This window comes from Equus przewalskii, chromosome 3, assembly GCF_037783145.1.
Source record: "Equus przewalskii isolate Varuska chromosome 3, EquPr2, whole genome shotgun sequence".
Classification (NCBI taxonomy): Eukaryota; Metazoa; Chordata; class Mammalia; order Perissodactyla; family Equidae; genus Equus; species Equus przewalskii.
In genome coordinates, this window is record NC_091833.1 from 19,495,188 (window position 1) to 19,510,039 (window position 14,852).

At 31.8% G+C, this 14,852-nt stretch overlaps 1 protein-coding gene across 15 annotated transcripts in view; it reads left to right on the forward strand.

Moving 5' to 3' along the window:
- Nucleotides 1-14,852, forward strand: part of NFAT5 (nuclear factor of activated T cells 5) — a 123,711-nt gene that overhangs the window by 60,863 nt on the left and 47,996 nt on the right. For 5 of the 15 annotated variants that reach the window (XM_070613784.1, XM_070613788.1, XM_070613785.1 and 2 more), the window contains 2 exons: nt 13,323-13,384; nt 13,826-14,384. In XM_070613784.1, coding sequence (XP_070469885.1) covers nt 13,855-14,384 — 530 coding nt within the window. In that variant the 5' untranslated portion in view covers nt 13,323-13,384; nt 13,826-13,854. The remainder of the gene's footprint in view (nt 1-13,322; nt 13,385-13,825; nt 14,385-14,852) is intronic. The other 10 variants (XM_008518395.2, XM_070613782.1, XM_008518392.2 and 7 more) reach the window with 3 other exon arrangements.

Here is a 14,852-nt window from a genome sequence, read left to right on the forward strand (position 1 = left end):
TAGAGTATTATCTGGCCAACATGAACAGTGCTGGCAAAGTTCATATCAAAAAGAGTGTGATTTGAGGGTTTGTTTTAGGAGGTTTTAAAATATATACTTTTACTATTAAAATTTTTCAGTATAATTTTCTTGATGTAATTATTATTTCTTAAAATTTCACATTGGCACATGTGTTAGTGCCATCTCCTTGAATGGACCTTGTCTTCAGCTATGGGAATGAGTTTAAAGCTCTTTTGTTGACTGCACATAAAAAAAGTTGAATACCAAGCTATGGATAGAAAATTACGTTTGAGTCTGTATTTAATAATTTTTTTAAGAAATTTGTTCAAAGGGAAAAATATTTTGTATAATATGAAGAAAGACTCAAGCACTTAAGTCTCTTTTCTGTTTGTAGCATGTTGTTATAACCTTTTCCCTACATTTAAAAACATATATGACTTTATACTTATTTTAAATTAAGTTGAAAGTAATGGAAGATTTGAATGTAATATTTATGTAAAGACGTTGTCTTCTATCAATGAAAAAGTATGGAAAGTAATGTTTAAAATTTATCAAGTTTATTTTTACTCAGCTCTCAAATCATACACTTTATGATTGTATAAAATTGGTTCACATTTTGATTGAATTAGAATAAAAGATTGACAGACAAGCAATAGAAAAGTCTTGATTAGTGCTAACTTAATAAGAATGCTTTCAATAATATTAGGTTGCCCAACTGTAATTCTTTTTTTAGTTGGGTTTATAGACTGCTAAGTGTGTTTGGTTTAAAAAAAGGAAAAAAGTATATACATGCTCTGAAGTTTTATCTGTTCTATTAGAGGTTTCTTGTCTAATATGATACCTCTCATCTTTTAAAATGGTAAAGTCCATATCAGAGCATTGTTTTCGGTAAATTCTTTTCATTTCAAAAAGAACAGTGAAGCGGAAGGTTGTGATTTAAATGAGGATATTGGTACTGTAGTAGAACTTTGGGTATTTTTCTTAAATGTGTTAACTTATGTACCATCAACCTTGTGTACCAATCTTTCACCTAAGCTGTATAGTGCAATATGCAGCCTTCCTGATTGAGGGCAGGAAAGCTTTAAACATGGCAAAGAAACTTAACAGCCCTGCTCACTGTTCATGTATTGCCAGACATTTTCTAACAGATTCTGTGGATTTAATTGTGAACTTTTTAGTAATCAGATTGTTAAGATGACTTATTTTCTCTTTATATTCACTGGGTTCTAAAATGCCCCTCCCTGAATTTTTTTTCTGGAATTTAAAGTTTTAAATCTTGTTTAAAAATTGTATCAGATAATAAAATATAAAAAAGATTTTTTAATGAAATATTTCACTTTAAATCCACAGTTAGAAATTGACTAACTGATTTTTTTTGTATCTTTGAGATTGTTTTTTAAAGACATCTTGAATCTGTATAAAACTAAAAGTCTGTTTCTTCTGTGCTTTTTTACATCTGTTGACAGTAGATCCAGTTCCTTTTAAAAGCTGAAAGAATGTTAGCTAGGTTTGGAATAAGAACAACACTTCTTTTTAAGTATTACCAAACAATTTCAGAAGTTTTTATGTATAAACATTGAAAATTCTTGAATTTGAGTCACTAATGGAATGTTGATCCTCTCTCCCTCCGTCCATGTATTTGAGAAAATCTTCTCCAGATAAATTAGATTGAAAGCTGTGAGTTGAAAAAATATGAAAATAAGAGAATTAACCAAAGGAAGTATTCTAGAGTAATAAATTCATGTTAGATTAAGAAGTTATTGACATTGTAAAGATAGTGAAAAGAATAAGGAGGTAACCTCGAGGTTTTCTTATATTCACACATGGAAAGTTTCTATGATCTAAAACCAAGTCTTTTGTAACTTTTTTTAATATAAGTTTAATAACAGAGATATAGTCTTATTCTAGGATTCTAATCTCTTATTGGTAGAGTAGTCTTTGTCATATAACATTATAGATAAGAGAGTTTAGGTTAAAAAATAATTATGCAGGGAGATCAGTTAGTATATATCATTAGAGTTGCTTTTTTATTTGACATATTAATATCCTTAGTGACCTAACTGTCAAAGAGAGATTTGGAGTAAATTACCAGTTATTCAATGTTTCCTGGCCAAAGGACTAGATGTCTAGGGAAAGGCACATTAATTTATACTTCTGAGAGGTTTTTTTTTTTCAAAGCTATAGCATTTGCTGTTTAAATATGAAATGCGTAAAAATGATGACTCTTGATGTCAGAGTTTTGTCAGTTCTTCAGAGTTTTGAAGGAGCCGGATTGGCTGCTCTCAGATATGAGAGCCTGGTGGGAACAGACTTCTAGTTCTGCCGTAAAGGTTTGTGCTTCACAAGTTTTAAATCAATTTAAATTTTAAAATTTAGAGGCTGGGCATATAGGTGTTTATGTACATTCTTTATTATTTAATTATTTAAAATGTGTTTCTCAGATTCGCCAATCTAGATTTTTTCCCTTTACATATTACTGAGGGAATGAGTAAACATGATGCTGCTAATCCACAATCCAGAATATTGGGTAAAAGAGTGTCTTTCAAACCTTTTTCTGCCTCTGCACTGTTCACACTTTTACATACTCCCATCAATAACGTCTTTTTATCCGGTAAGTCCCAGGGTTGCAGGTGGGGGAAAGAGGGCTTGCTTCTACACAACTCCTCCTCTCTCCGTGGGGCCAGGTATCAAAATCTGGGAGGTGTAGTTGAGAATCACCAGTCTGAAATATGTATTCCTCCCCATTTTTTAAAGGCCGCTGTTTTTGTCCAACTAGAAGGATAGTTAAGAATGTGAGGTTCAATATGTGAATAAATAAAAGTTTTAGAAATGTGGACTTTCTGAACAGTATTATGTAGGTTCCCAATAGTTAAGACAGAGGCCATTTTCCTAACACAAAAAAGGTGTCCTAGTGAATTGATGGTATTTTTTGGCAAAATAAGGAGTTGATAAAGAAGAAATGAGAATGGTGAAAGGATTCTTTTTGGATTTTTTGTGAATCCTATAGTATAGATTATAAAGAAGTGAAATGCAAGTATTATGTAGGGAACTAAAACAAACAATTATTGCCAGAATTTGGAGTTTTTGAAAAGAGATATGGCAGGTATTTTTCTTAAATAGCAGCTTTATTGAGATATAATTCACATTCCAATCAAGTATTTTTTTAAATCTACTTATACATTTATAGTTTTTATTGGTAAATCCTTAGATTTACTTAATTTATTTAAAATAGAAAGTCTTTTACAGAAGTGAACAGTAATCTTCCTTTTAAGAAATCAAATTATTTTCTTGTTCTATCCTAGACTCTGTCTTCATTTTGGATATGGTATTATGTTTGTTAGTTTATATCAAAGTATGATTTTACTAAGGTGACTGTTTCAAGTTTATCTAAAATTTTTTGTTCTAATTCTTGAGATAAATGATGAATTAATCAAACTATAGGTTTTATAATTCAGCCAGAGAATCTTAAGAAAAACTAGTCAGTAATTCTTTTGTTGTTTGTTTTCATAAAATTATTTTGCCGTCAGTAGTTATATATTTGTACTCTTTTTGGAAGTAATAGAGTCTCAGTACACTAATACTTCATAGCAGTTTTTAACATGTATAAGTATATACGTTAATAAAACATGTACAATAGAAATCTCTGTTGAATATCTCTGCTAGTTAGATCACTGGAGATTTTTAAGGCTATATTTTAAGTAAATACCTTTACATGAAGTGATCCATACAATAAACTTCTCTGTTGGAAGAGACTTTTAAATAATACTTTGAATTCTATGCCACAGCAATTAATAAATCTCAGGTACCTAACATGTACTTTCTATACTGAAAGAACTTAATTGAGTGCCATTTACACTATAGGGGAGGACACTAGAGAACTAAATTAATGTCCTATAATAAAAAAACAGCTATGCTTTAATTCATTTCAGACATCATTAAGACCTAAATGAAAATCATAGGGATTTCTAAACCATGCATAACAACAAAACTACAAAAATTGAGTTGGAGAGAATGTAAGTTATCATTTTTGAGTTCCTACTATGTGATTGGGAATGGTGCTTAGATAATTTGCATATCATAATATCTCAGTCCTTCCAGGCACAAGATACCTCTCTTCTTTCCTACTGGAGTCTAATTTCTTTTCTCTTTGCCACTGTACTTTAAAGAATTTAGCATTGTGTGCTATCACTTCCATTAGGGAAACACAAGATCCTGGGCTAGGCAGTGTGTAGGCTATTGAGTTGAAAAAGCCATATCCCTTCTCGCCAAGTTATAGGATCTACAAAATGGGAATATGATTTCCAGAAGAATATTAATTCTTAATAAAAGTGATTCACAGAAAACAGAATTGCATAGCCCATTGAATTTATTATAACTTATTAACTAGTGTTAGAAGGTATTTACAGTTGCTCAGTTTGGATTTTCTTGAGTTGACTAAATTTGAGGAGCAAATTTGCCTTTGATTACTCTCCTGGGTTAACTAGGTTAACGTATTTCAGAATTTTGGCCATTTATGTAGGATACTATTCCTAAGATTAAACCTAAAGCCAGTTAACAGGAAAGGCTGTATGTCAACTATGTATTATTGTTGTGAGCTAAAACGTGAGTTGATCTTAGTTATTCCATATGGCCATTTCTACACTTCCTAGAAAACTGGACCACTTCCAGAAGGAAGTTAGATCCTAGTTACAAACATGTTGCAAGTAAGTTTAAAAACTCTGTTATTCCTTCTGTCTTCTTACGAAAATTACATAGTAAATCTAAATACATACCTTTGTACATATAGAAATATGTGTGTATGTATAGATTTATGTTAACATCTGCATTATTAGAATGAAAAGCATAAGCAAACTTGGGCCATAATGGTTAATTCAGAAACAACTACTAATTCAGGAGGCTATCGATATTATAAATTATCATTGACAAAAAGTACACAGCCTATTATTGATTCATTCCTTAAACATTTACCTTTTTATTGTCCTCTTAATAATTTTTAGCAACAACTTTTATAAATATTGTGATTTACTCACTTTCTGGTAAAAGAAGCACATTTTTATATTACCTGAGACTATAGAATAGCATTTTAAAACTGCTTACAGATTCTCAACCATTCATAGACCAAATACGTATTTAAAATAGCCATGATTTCTATTTTTATGTTTTGTACAATTTCATATCAAGAAAATGATGCACAGAAGTGGGTTTACTTTTTTTATATCACCAATAAACTTGATAATATCATAGACAAAAAGTATTATCATAAGTATTTTATAAATTATATAAATAATATTAATAAAGTTATATAAATAACACTTTAGCTGGGGCAGGAGTGAGGGGAATGAATTAGAGTAGGATACAACAGAGAACTTCACCTGTTTCTGTGACATTTTTTCTCTTAAAAATAAAATCATACATTGTAAAATGTTAGCTTTTGTTAAATATGGGCAGAGGGCACATGGCTGGTAGTTTCCAATTTTTCAGAATTTAAAAAACATCAGGTGGCAGATGATTAAAATAAGTTAAAATACCCAATGAACTATGCTCTTAAAAAGTAACAGGTGTGGGATATATTAGATACTTGATGAATTTATTTTTGACATAAGTAAGAGTACATTAACTTTTCATCCATAAATGCAAATATACGTCCATCAGCAGTATTTATTTAGCCCCCTGAGGTAAAATTCGTTCTTCCCATGTCATTCCTTTGGAACAAAGTATTATTGTTAATTAAATTAAATCAGAAAGTGAATGAGAAGTCACCTCAAAGTACCAGGCTGGTACAGCTACAATCTAGATAAAATACACATGTACACACATGCATATTATAGTTTTATTTCTATTTATTTTTCCCACTCATGAAATATAATAAAATTAGCATGGGCTTTGGAATCATAAAGGCCTAATTCGAATCTGGTTGCTATTATTCATTTCTATCATATAGATAGAATCTTGTGGAAGTTAAATAGATTTCTAATAATATTACCCCTGTAACTAGACAATAATACCAACTTTTTCTTAAGGTCATTATGAAGTTAAAGATGTAAAATACTTAATGTTACCTGACAATTAGTGATCATTCAGTAAACATTGACCTCCCTCCTACATGTGTTTCTCCTTTCATGTGTTAGTAAGGTTTTTAAAAATCTTATTTTTATAAAAATAAGTTTTTTCCATTCTTACCCAGTCTATTTTTTGCCTTACTTTGAAGTTTTGCATGTTAGTCAAGATATAGCCACACATGGGCCATGGGATTTACTTTCTGACTTATTCTTTCACATTGACACACCCTCTCAATAGGAATCCTTGTATGTAAAAGGAGCATTGATAGAGGAGGATGAGTCATAGGGAGAACAGACATTTCCCAAAGGGATGAGTCTGCAAAGTTGACTGGTTAAGAGTTTTTCCTAGAATTCTCTTCCTCTTCTTTTTTTTTTTTTTTTTAAGATTTTATTTTTTTTCCTTTTTCTCCCCAAAGCCCCCTGGTACATAGTTGTATATTCTTCGTTGTGGGTCCTTCCAGTTGTGGCATGTGGGACGCTGCCTCAGCGTGGTCTGATGAGCAGTGCCATGTCCGCGCCCAGGATTCGAACTAACGAAACACTGGGCCGCCTGCAGCGGAGTGCGCGAACTTAACCACTCGGCCACGGGGCCAGCCCCTCTCTTCCTCTTCTTTTGTTAAATGAAATGCTAAAATTGCACGATCAGTTCAAAACTTCTGGTAGAACAATTTATGACTTCTGTTTTTTGCCTAGACAATTTATTTTGTGTGTGATTGGATACACTCTAATCCAGACCCAGATGTAAAACCTGATTAATTAAATTAGAAGATTTTAATGATACAAATACTGTTTTGTTTTCCTTTTTTAGTCACCTCTAAAAAAAAGAAATGTGAAGACGTTGGACTAGAGTTGGCAGTAGCACTTTTATTATTTAATCTAAACTATATTAAAGTGTATTACATGATAAAGCTTTGAAGTGACCTTCAAATATCATCTCTCAGATGCTTTTCTGTCTAATTCTTATTTAGTAGAGTGATAATCTCTGTTTTTGTCTTTAAGTAACACTACCTTTCAGCTCGTATAATTATTCCCTTTTGTGTTTAAATTATTTGAGGTGGAGGATTCTTTCTGGGTTTTAATCTCTTTACCCAGTATTGACCAGTGATCCTACCCAATAGTACTCAAATCCCTAGATGATAGAAAGCATCTTTCTCTCCCAATAATAGGAAAGGGCTTAAAAACCAAATTGTATAATGTGTACCTAATACATATTTTACGCTGTGCTTAGACACTTTGGGTTGAATAAGACAAAAGATGTATTTAAAACATTACTCTAAGTGTCAGGACAGTTAGAAATTTTATAAGCATTTTATTTTTCAGGAAACATTCTTTAATAAATATTCTGTGAATATATTAATGTCACTCTAACAAGGTAAAAATAATTATTTTAGAAGAATTCAGATTAAAAACGGGAGAGAATTATTGTGTAGTATTAGAACCCTGACTGGCAATTTAATGGACTGAGGAATAAAGAGGTAGTCTCCAATAAATCAGTAACAAACCTTTCAGCTTCAGCAGTAGTGCTAATTATTTTTTAAAATAGAGCCTCAACCAATGTCAAGGATCAGACATTTTATGCACAGTAGCATATCTAATTGAAAAGTGTGAATTAGTAAGTTTTTTGAGGGGGGATGAGAAAGTAAGTATTTGAAAGTTGGTTTGGGAAATGAAAAGATTGTTTTGCTGCTAAAAAATCCATATTTCTTACTGCTTTGGGTATGTTGGTCAGAGCATATCCTCTTCCATTCTTTAAGGGAATTTGGGTAAGGGCATAGCCTAAAAACACCTGAGAGAGCATTCTGGCTTATGGATTAGATTGCATTAGTAAACAGGAGAACAAATTGGTGAATATGAGTTAAAAATTTTGGATAAGAAATTTCCCCACGTGCATTTATTTGGATGTTAATAATTTAATTTTTTAAAGTTTGTTTTAAAAACATTGCTTATTGTAGCATGTAAACTTAAGTTGGGTCGGAAAAGTACAAATGGGAAATTGAAACTGTTTTAAACATGTAAATTAAATGATCGACCCTACAATTTTTGTTTTTGGGTTTTCTTTCTTTCTTTCTTTCTTTTTCATAAAGTAATCGGGATTGCTTATTTTATATGCTGGGATGCTAGTTGTTTTTTCTATTAATACACTTAACTTGCATTCTAGCTTCGCCATTCAGAGACAGGCATCGTGTGGTGGGTTGTGTGACAGTGTCTGTCAATAGTGAAGACAAATAGTGCCAGAGACACTTAACCCATCCAATCTCACCCAGGGTATAGGTCGGTCTCGTTTTCAGACTTCTTCATAAGTCTTTTTTTCTTTCTTTCTTTCTTCCTTCCTTCCTTTCTTTTTTGTTTCTAAATAGTGGATTGATACTGATTGAAACTAAAACTTTTTGTAAAGTTTTAAACTTTACATTAATATTATAAGAAGAAGAAGAAAAGTAGAAAACGAAGGTTGGCATGTAAGGTGTTGACAAAGCAGGTTTGCAGCCACTTTGTGTGTTCTAGGTTTTTCAATCCCTTGGCAACATGAATGTTGGCCTTAAAATTTTTTTCTCTCAATATCTTTCTTCTTTCATCTGAAAGTATGTCCTTGTGTCTGGTGACTTTTATCAGACAAGATACTTAGATTTGAAGTCATTGTTACCAGTAAGAAAAATGAAATACTTAAAAGAGAATAACTGAGATTGAACATTAAGTGTTTTAGACGAGAAATTGTTTCCAAACATCTTGTGTAGTTTTTTATGATTATTTTCTGAACAGTCAATAGTTTACTCCTTCTCCGTTCCACTATTGGTTCATTTAGCACATTTGCAAAATTTTATGGCTTTTGTTCCAATGGTTTTTTTAGGAAACTCAACTGACTTTGCACTGATGTTGAAAAGTTATAAAATATGTGCGTGTATTTAAATGCTAGGGATCACATTTTTATCTTGGAAGCTTAGTTAAATGTCATTTCTGTCATATATTTTAAATCAGTGAAAGGTAGTTATTTCTTTGAAGACTTTAAAGAATGTTTCTAATTTCAGAGCTTTCTATAAAAAGTTTAGTTAGTTCCATATGAAGTGTCATCTCTTTTTTGCAGTATTTTAAGCACTAAAATGAAATGGTAATTAAAAATAATTTCTAGTTCACAAATCTAAAACTAATAGCTGTTAAATTTAAAATTCAGTTTAAGCAAGGAATATATGAAATCTACACAGGTTTCTATATGTGGTACCATTTAAAAATCCATTTTAATCTCGTCAAATTAATAATGCTTGCAAATTCTAGGATATCCAGGTAGATATTATCTGCCACTCTTTTTATCCCAACTACTTTGAATATTCATAGTGAACCTTAATGATTTCATCAATTCTTAAAAGAAGCCATATATGCCATTTAAGTTCACCATTATTACTGACATTTGGTCTAATAATTGGCTACTGCCAATAATAGAATTATTAGACTTAGGTATAGAATACTATAGATGTGATCCTTCCCTTCACTTATAAATTTTAGAATTATTCTTTTGAAATTATACATTTCCATTAGTAAATTGGAGAAATAGTCTATCAGTTTTCCCTTTGGTTTGCTGTTCTCTCTGTGGTCACAGAAAATGCTATGGAACAATAAAATTCTAGGTTCAAAAATTTTTTCATAAAAGAAAAAAATCAGTAAAAATTTATTCACATTAGTTAGACGATAAATAATTTTAAGAAAAAATTGAAGAAAAACTTCCCACTTTATGAGGGGATTGGTAAGGGATTTAAGAACAAATAAAATTATAAAGTTATAAAATAGAAACATATTACAACTGTTCTCAGTGAGAAAATAAAAGCAATTATTAAAACTTTTATGTTGGAGTTTTTGTATTTTTAATATGCAGCAGATAAACATAATCTCTACCTTCTTAATAGTGAAAAATAGAGACTCAAAACCAAAAAAAATGGAGGAGAGAGAGTTAGCATATTTTGTTCATAAGAACTTATAAATAAAAAAGAATGTATAGATGAGGCAGGATTGCATTAACATGTCAATTCTATAGAATGTCAATTAAGCTGTTTCTTGATGTTTAATGATAATAGTGACTGAAAAGTCTTTGTAGATATTTTAAGTACATTTACAGTATCCCAGGAATGTTCTTTAGTGCTTTTCTTGGAATGCTTGGAATTGACAAATTAGTGTTTAAAAATCTAAAATATTTTTGATGTTATTTTTATGCATTTGTTTTTTAATAGATAATATTAAGGACTTTTTTTCTTTGTAAACTTATGAATTAATTCAAAAGTAGGTTGATTTGGCTTTAATATACTTTCAAGAAAGAAAATTATTAGCTCACTCTTTATAGAAACAGAGAATAGTCACCTCTAAACTCTTAAGTTACTTCTAAATCCTTTCCTGTATCAGATAATACTATTATAGTAATATATATTCTAAGCACTTTGAGTAGTAAATTTTCTTTTTAGACCTGATATGTCCATTATGGATACATTGGTACATTTATTTACCAATTTAACTTTAATATAACAACATGCATATCAAATATTGGCTTCCCATACATCAATTTAATTTAAAAAATTGAATTTTTACTACGTACAAGGAACTGTGTTAGGTGTTGGGAGGGTCTAAGATGAGAAAGATATTGTCCATGCTCTTAAAGGGCCTGTAGTTCTTATCCTCCACTTCACCACCCCACCTGGCATTACTAATGTGCTTAGGTGATGCCTTGCTAACCAGAATATAACATCTTTATGTGAAGGATTGTGTATGCCATTATCATCATCATCAGAGAACAATGATACTATTGTGAAAAACTTTATAGTTAAAAAAAATTGTCTTGGGGCCGGGCCCGTGGCTGAGTGGTTAAGTTCACACGCTCCGCTGCAGGCAACCCAGTGTTTCGTCAGTTCGAGTCCTGGGCGCAGACGTGGCACTGCTCATTGAGCCACACGGAGGCGGCGTCCCACATGCCACAACTAGAAGGACCCACAACTAAGACTATACAACTGTGTACCGGGGGGCTTTGGGGAGAAAAAAGGAAAAAAGTAAAATCTTTTACAAAAAATTGTCTTGTTATAGTCTTAAAATGAGTAGAATCTCTGTAATTTAGGATCAAAATGAGATAGACTTTAAAAAGTAATATTTTTAAATTAGAGGATACTTTACTGCTATCTTCTGACAGAGTTTATGTTTTCAGTTTCATAGTTTTGTGGTAATGAACTTTTTTATTTAATAAGTATATCCAGGAAACTGCAGGTAAAATATAAAAATTGTATGTTAGGTATCCAAGGAAAATGTGTAGAATATTTTGATTTCTGTAGGTTATGAGATCATAGTTTGGCACACCTGTCCCAGAACAAACTTTTATATATAATTATATCTGTTGGATTTTGTAACCCTGATCATTTTGATAAGATGTGCAGGATAAAATCAGATAGACCTCAAAGAGCAATGTTAGGTTGTATCTTGCATATTAAATTCATAAATACCACATAACTTGCTTTTGAGTTCGTGATTGCTTTTTCACCTGTACTTTCCATCTGTGGTGAACTGGGATCCCTGAGATGTTAATATTCTGCATTCTCACGTTCATGGTACTTAAATTCAAAAAGAGTGGGTTGGGGAGAGCTGCTTTATAGAAATACAAGTTCACAGCATTCCTGCTGCATGTTTTGTGTATTTCACTGCAAACATTGCATGCTGCATACTTGTATTTCTCTGGAAATTTGAAGAACATAGGCTCATACACAAAAATTTAGTTTCACTTTTGCCAATAGTTGGAACAGATGGAGGAATGTTAGACGTAATACCTTTCTTATTTTTTCTAAAATGAATTCTATAGTATTTTTCAAAAAATGAGGAAAAAACTTGTTACTTAAACCCAAAGTGGCTACAAATCAGCTCCTAAACTGTCACTGACATTAGCATCTAGATTTTGTAGTTTTTACAAATCTTTTAAAATATTTATTTACTAAGAAAACATTGCATTAATGCATGATACAAAATTGATAAATTTTTCTTTAAATTGGAATGCAGTTTAAAGTGACTGAATTTTCCAATTTCAGCTACTGCATTTGACAAGGATACAAACTGGAAAATGGAACTGGTATCATCTAATTGCTCTAGGTTCTTTAACTTATGGTAGTTGCGAAAAATCTTTCCACGTGGCCTTGTGTAGATCACATTATTAATGGCTAATATTAATTGCCTTGACAGCAATGAAAAATTGTGGGTGAATTTAGTTCTTTCAAGTGATTTAAGTGTTTTGGTACATGTTTTCAATTTAAAAATAGATCTTTGGCAGTTGGCTTTTGATTATCTAAACATTGGCATTCTTACATTTCACTCTTTATATTATGATTGATATGAATCTTGCAATTCCAATAACTGCACATCACAGTTTTAATTTTTATCCTACTGCTTTAAAACAGTGGTGTTCTTGGCTTTAGGTAAAAAATACTTTTAGATTTAAGCGTATCTCTTAGTTATCTGTCACGTTACCTATTTTTATTTTTTTGTGTGTATGTTTATAAACCTTTCCATATCTTATACAAGGTAAAATGTTCATTCTAAAATTTTAAGACTGACTACTTCCCACCTTAACATTCTTAGTGTGCCTCTGAGGTTATGCTGTTAAGGGTTAAAGTCTTATTATTTTTCAATGAGCTATTCTGCCAGTTGCCACACATTTTTAAAAAATCTACTTAAATTATTTTTGCTAGGTGTAATAGATGAATGGTTTTATAAAAAATCTTTTTATAGGAACTAATTCTTGTGCTCTCCAGAGATTTTTTTTCTACTTAACTAATTTTTGTTAGACTTCATCTAAGAAAATTTACTGTTACTCATATTAGGAAATTCCCTTAATAGTTAAAACCACGCAGGCCCTTTAAAAGAGGAAATGGACAGTGGTAACCAGTTGCTGAGTGTGTGATCAAGTACTTTATAAGAGAAATCCATTCAATAATCAGTCCTTACTCTACTTTTCATTCTGCATTAAGGATGGATTTATTTATTTTAGAGATCATGGTTTTGAACTGCCACTTCCAACTTCTGGAGATCCACACTGGTTAACTTGCTTGTCTTCTACAGCCCAGCATGTTCCAAATCAAACCTTTTTCACTTTTATTCTTCTAGATTTTACACAATCATAGTGACGGTACCAGTTCCATTTTGCCTACACTTCAGTTGATTATATATTTTTTCTATTTATTTCTCATTTTATAATTGATATCTGGAATAATCAGTGGCTCTTTTCTCATTTATTTTCTCATATTTTTATTCCAGGATTTGCCTCTGAAGCAGGGAGTGTCTGCATTAAAAATGACCTGTAGTTCTCTGCTTCATAGGTTAGAAACTTATTTTAATATTTTGTGGCTAAGCACAGTCCCACTTTTCAAATTTTATAATGAATTATTTAATTGGCATTGAATGTGGACCACAAGCATATATTTCATATTGGGGTTTTATTATTTTAAATGATTAAAAATTCAACAGAACATCCAGCTGAGGCAATAAAAGCTTTATTCTTGCTTTACAGCTTAAAACATTAGATTTTAAAAAATCTATCGATTATAACACAAGTAAATTAATGCTATTTGGGCATTTTTTTAAATTGCATTTCTTAGGCCTTGTATTGCTTTGAAGCATTTATATTCTAAAACAACCAAATTCCAACTATTCATTTTGGGGAAAAACAATCAGTTCACAAATCACGGTTTCAATGGGACTGCTAGCCAGCATAGGTGAAAACATGTATAGTGTATTTACTCTTAAATTGTACACCGCAGATGCTTCTTCAGCTCCCTCCTCTTCCTCCATGGGCGGTGCTTGCAGCTCCTTTACCACCTCTTCCAGCCCTACCATTTATTCTACCTCAGTCACCGACAGCAAGGCTATGCAAGTGGAGAGCTGCTCCTCAGCCTTGGGGGTAAGTAACAGAGGGGTAAGTGAAAAGCAGTTAACCAGTAACACAGTTCAGCAGCATCCATCAACACCGAAGAGGCACACAGTCTTGTACATCTCACCACCACCTGAGGACTTGCTGGATAACAGTCGGATGTCCTGCCAGGATGAGGGGTGTGGATTGGAATCTGAGCAGAGCTGCAGTATGTGGATGGAGGATTCCCCCTCCAACTTCAGTAACATGAGCACCAGTTCCTACAATGATAACACTGAGGTACCTCGTAAATCACGAAAACGAAATCCAAAGCAGAGGCCGGGGGTCAAACGACGAGATTGTGAAGAATCTAATATGGATATATTTGATGCCGACAGTGCCAAAGCACCTCACTATGTGCTTTCTCAGCTTACCACGGACAACAAAGGCAACTCAAAAGCAGGAAATGGGTTGGTATTCACATTTTTTTAAAGTTCTATCACCATTATGCAAAACAAAAAAAAATCATTCCCCACTTTTATTAATTGCTCAGTTAAGTTTGCATATAAAGCAAAGATGCTAATTTTATCATTGAAATATGTGAAAATTTTAACTTAAAATTACCAAGTTTCACTAGAGGAAAAATAAAATATCAACAGATTTTAGCAGTAGGTATCTTATTATGAGTATGATTAAGTAGCAGAAAATGAAAATAATCTGTTTTGAAATAACTTTTAAATTTCAAATAGATTTTATTTTAAAAGTATTTTAAAGTATTTTTACTCCTAGAAATAACTAGCAACGTGATAGCTCTAGCTAAAACAACTCAAAACATTCGCAAAAGGCTAGTTTGTGTTTTCTTTCACGTTGTCTCATATGGTTCAATCTATTCCCATTTTTGTGAGGATTTTTACACCTTATTTTTCTGTTTTATTTGA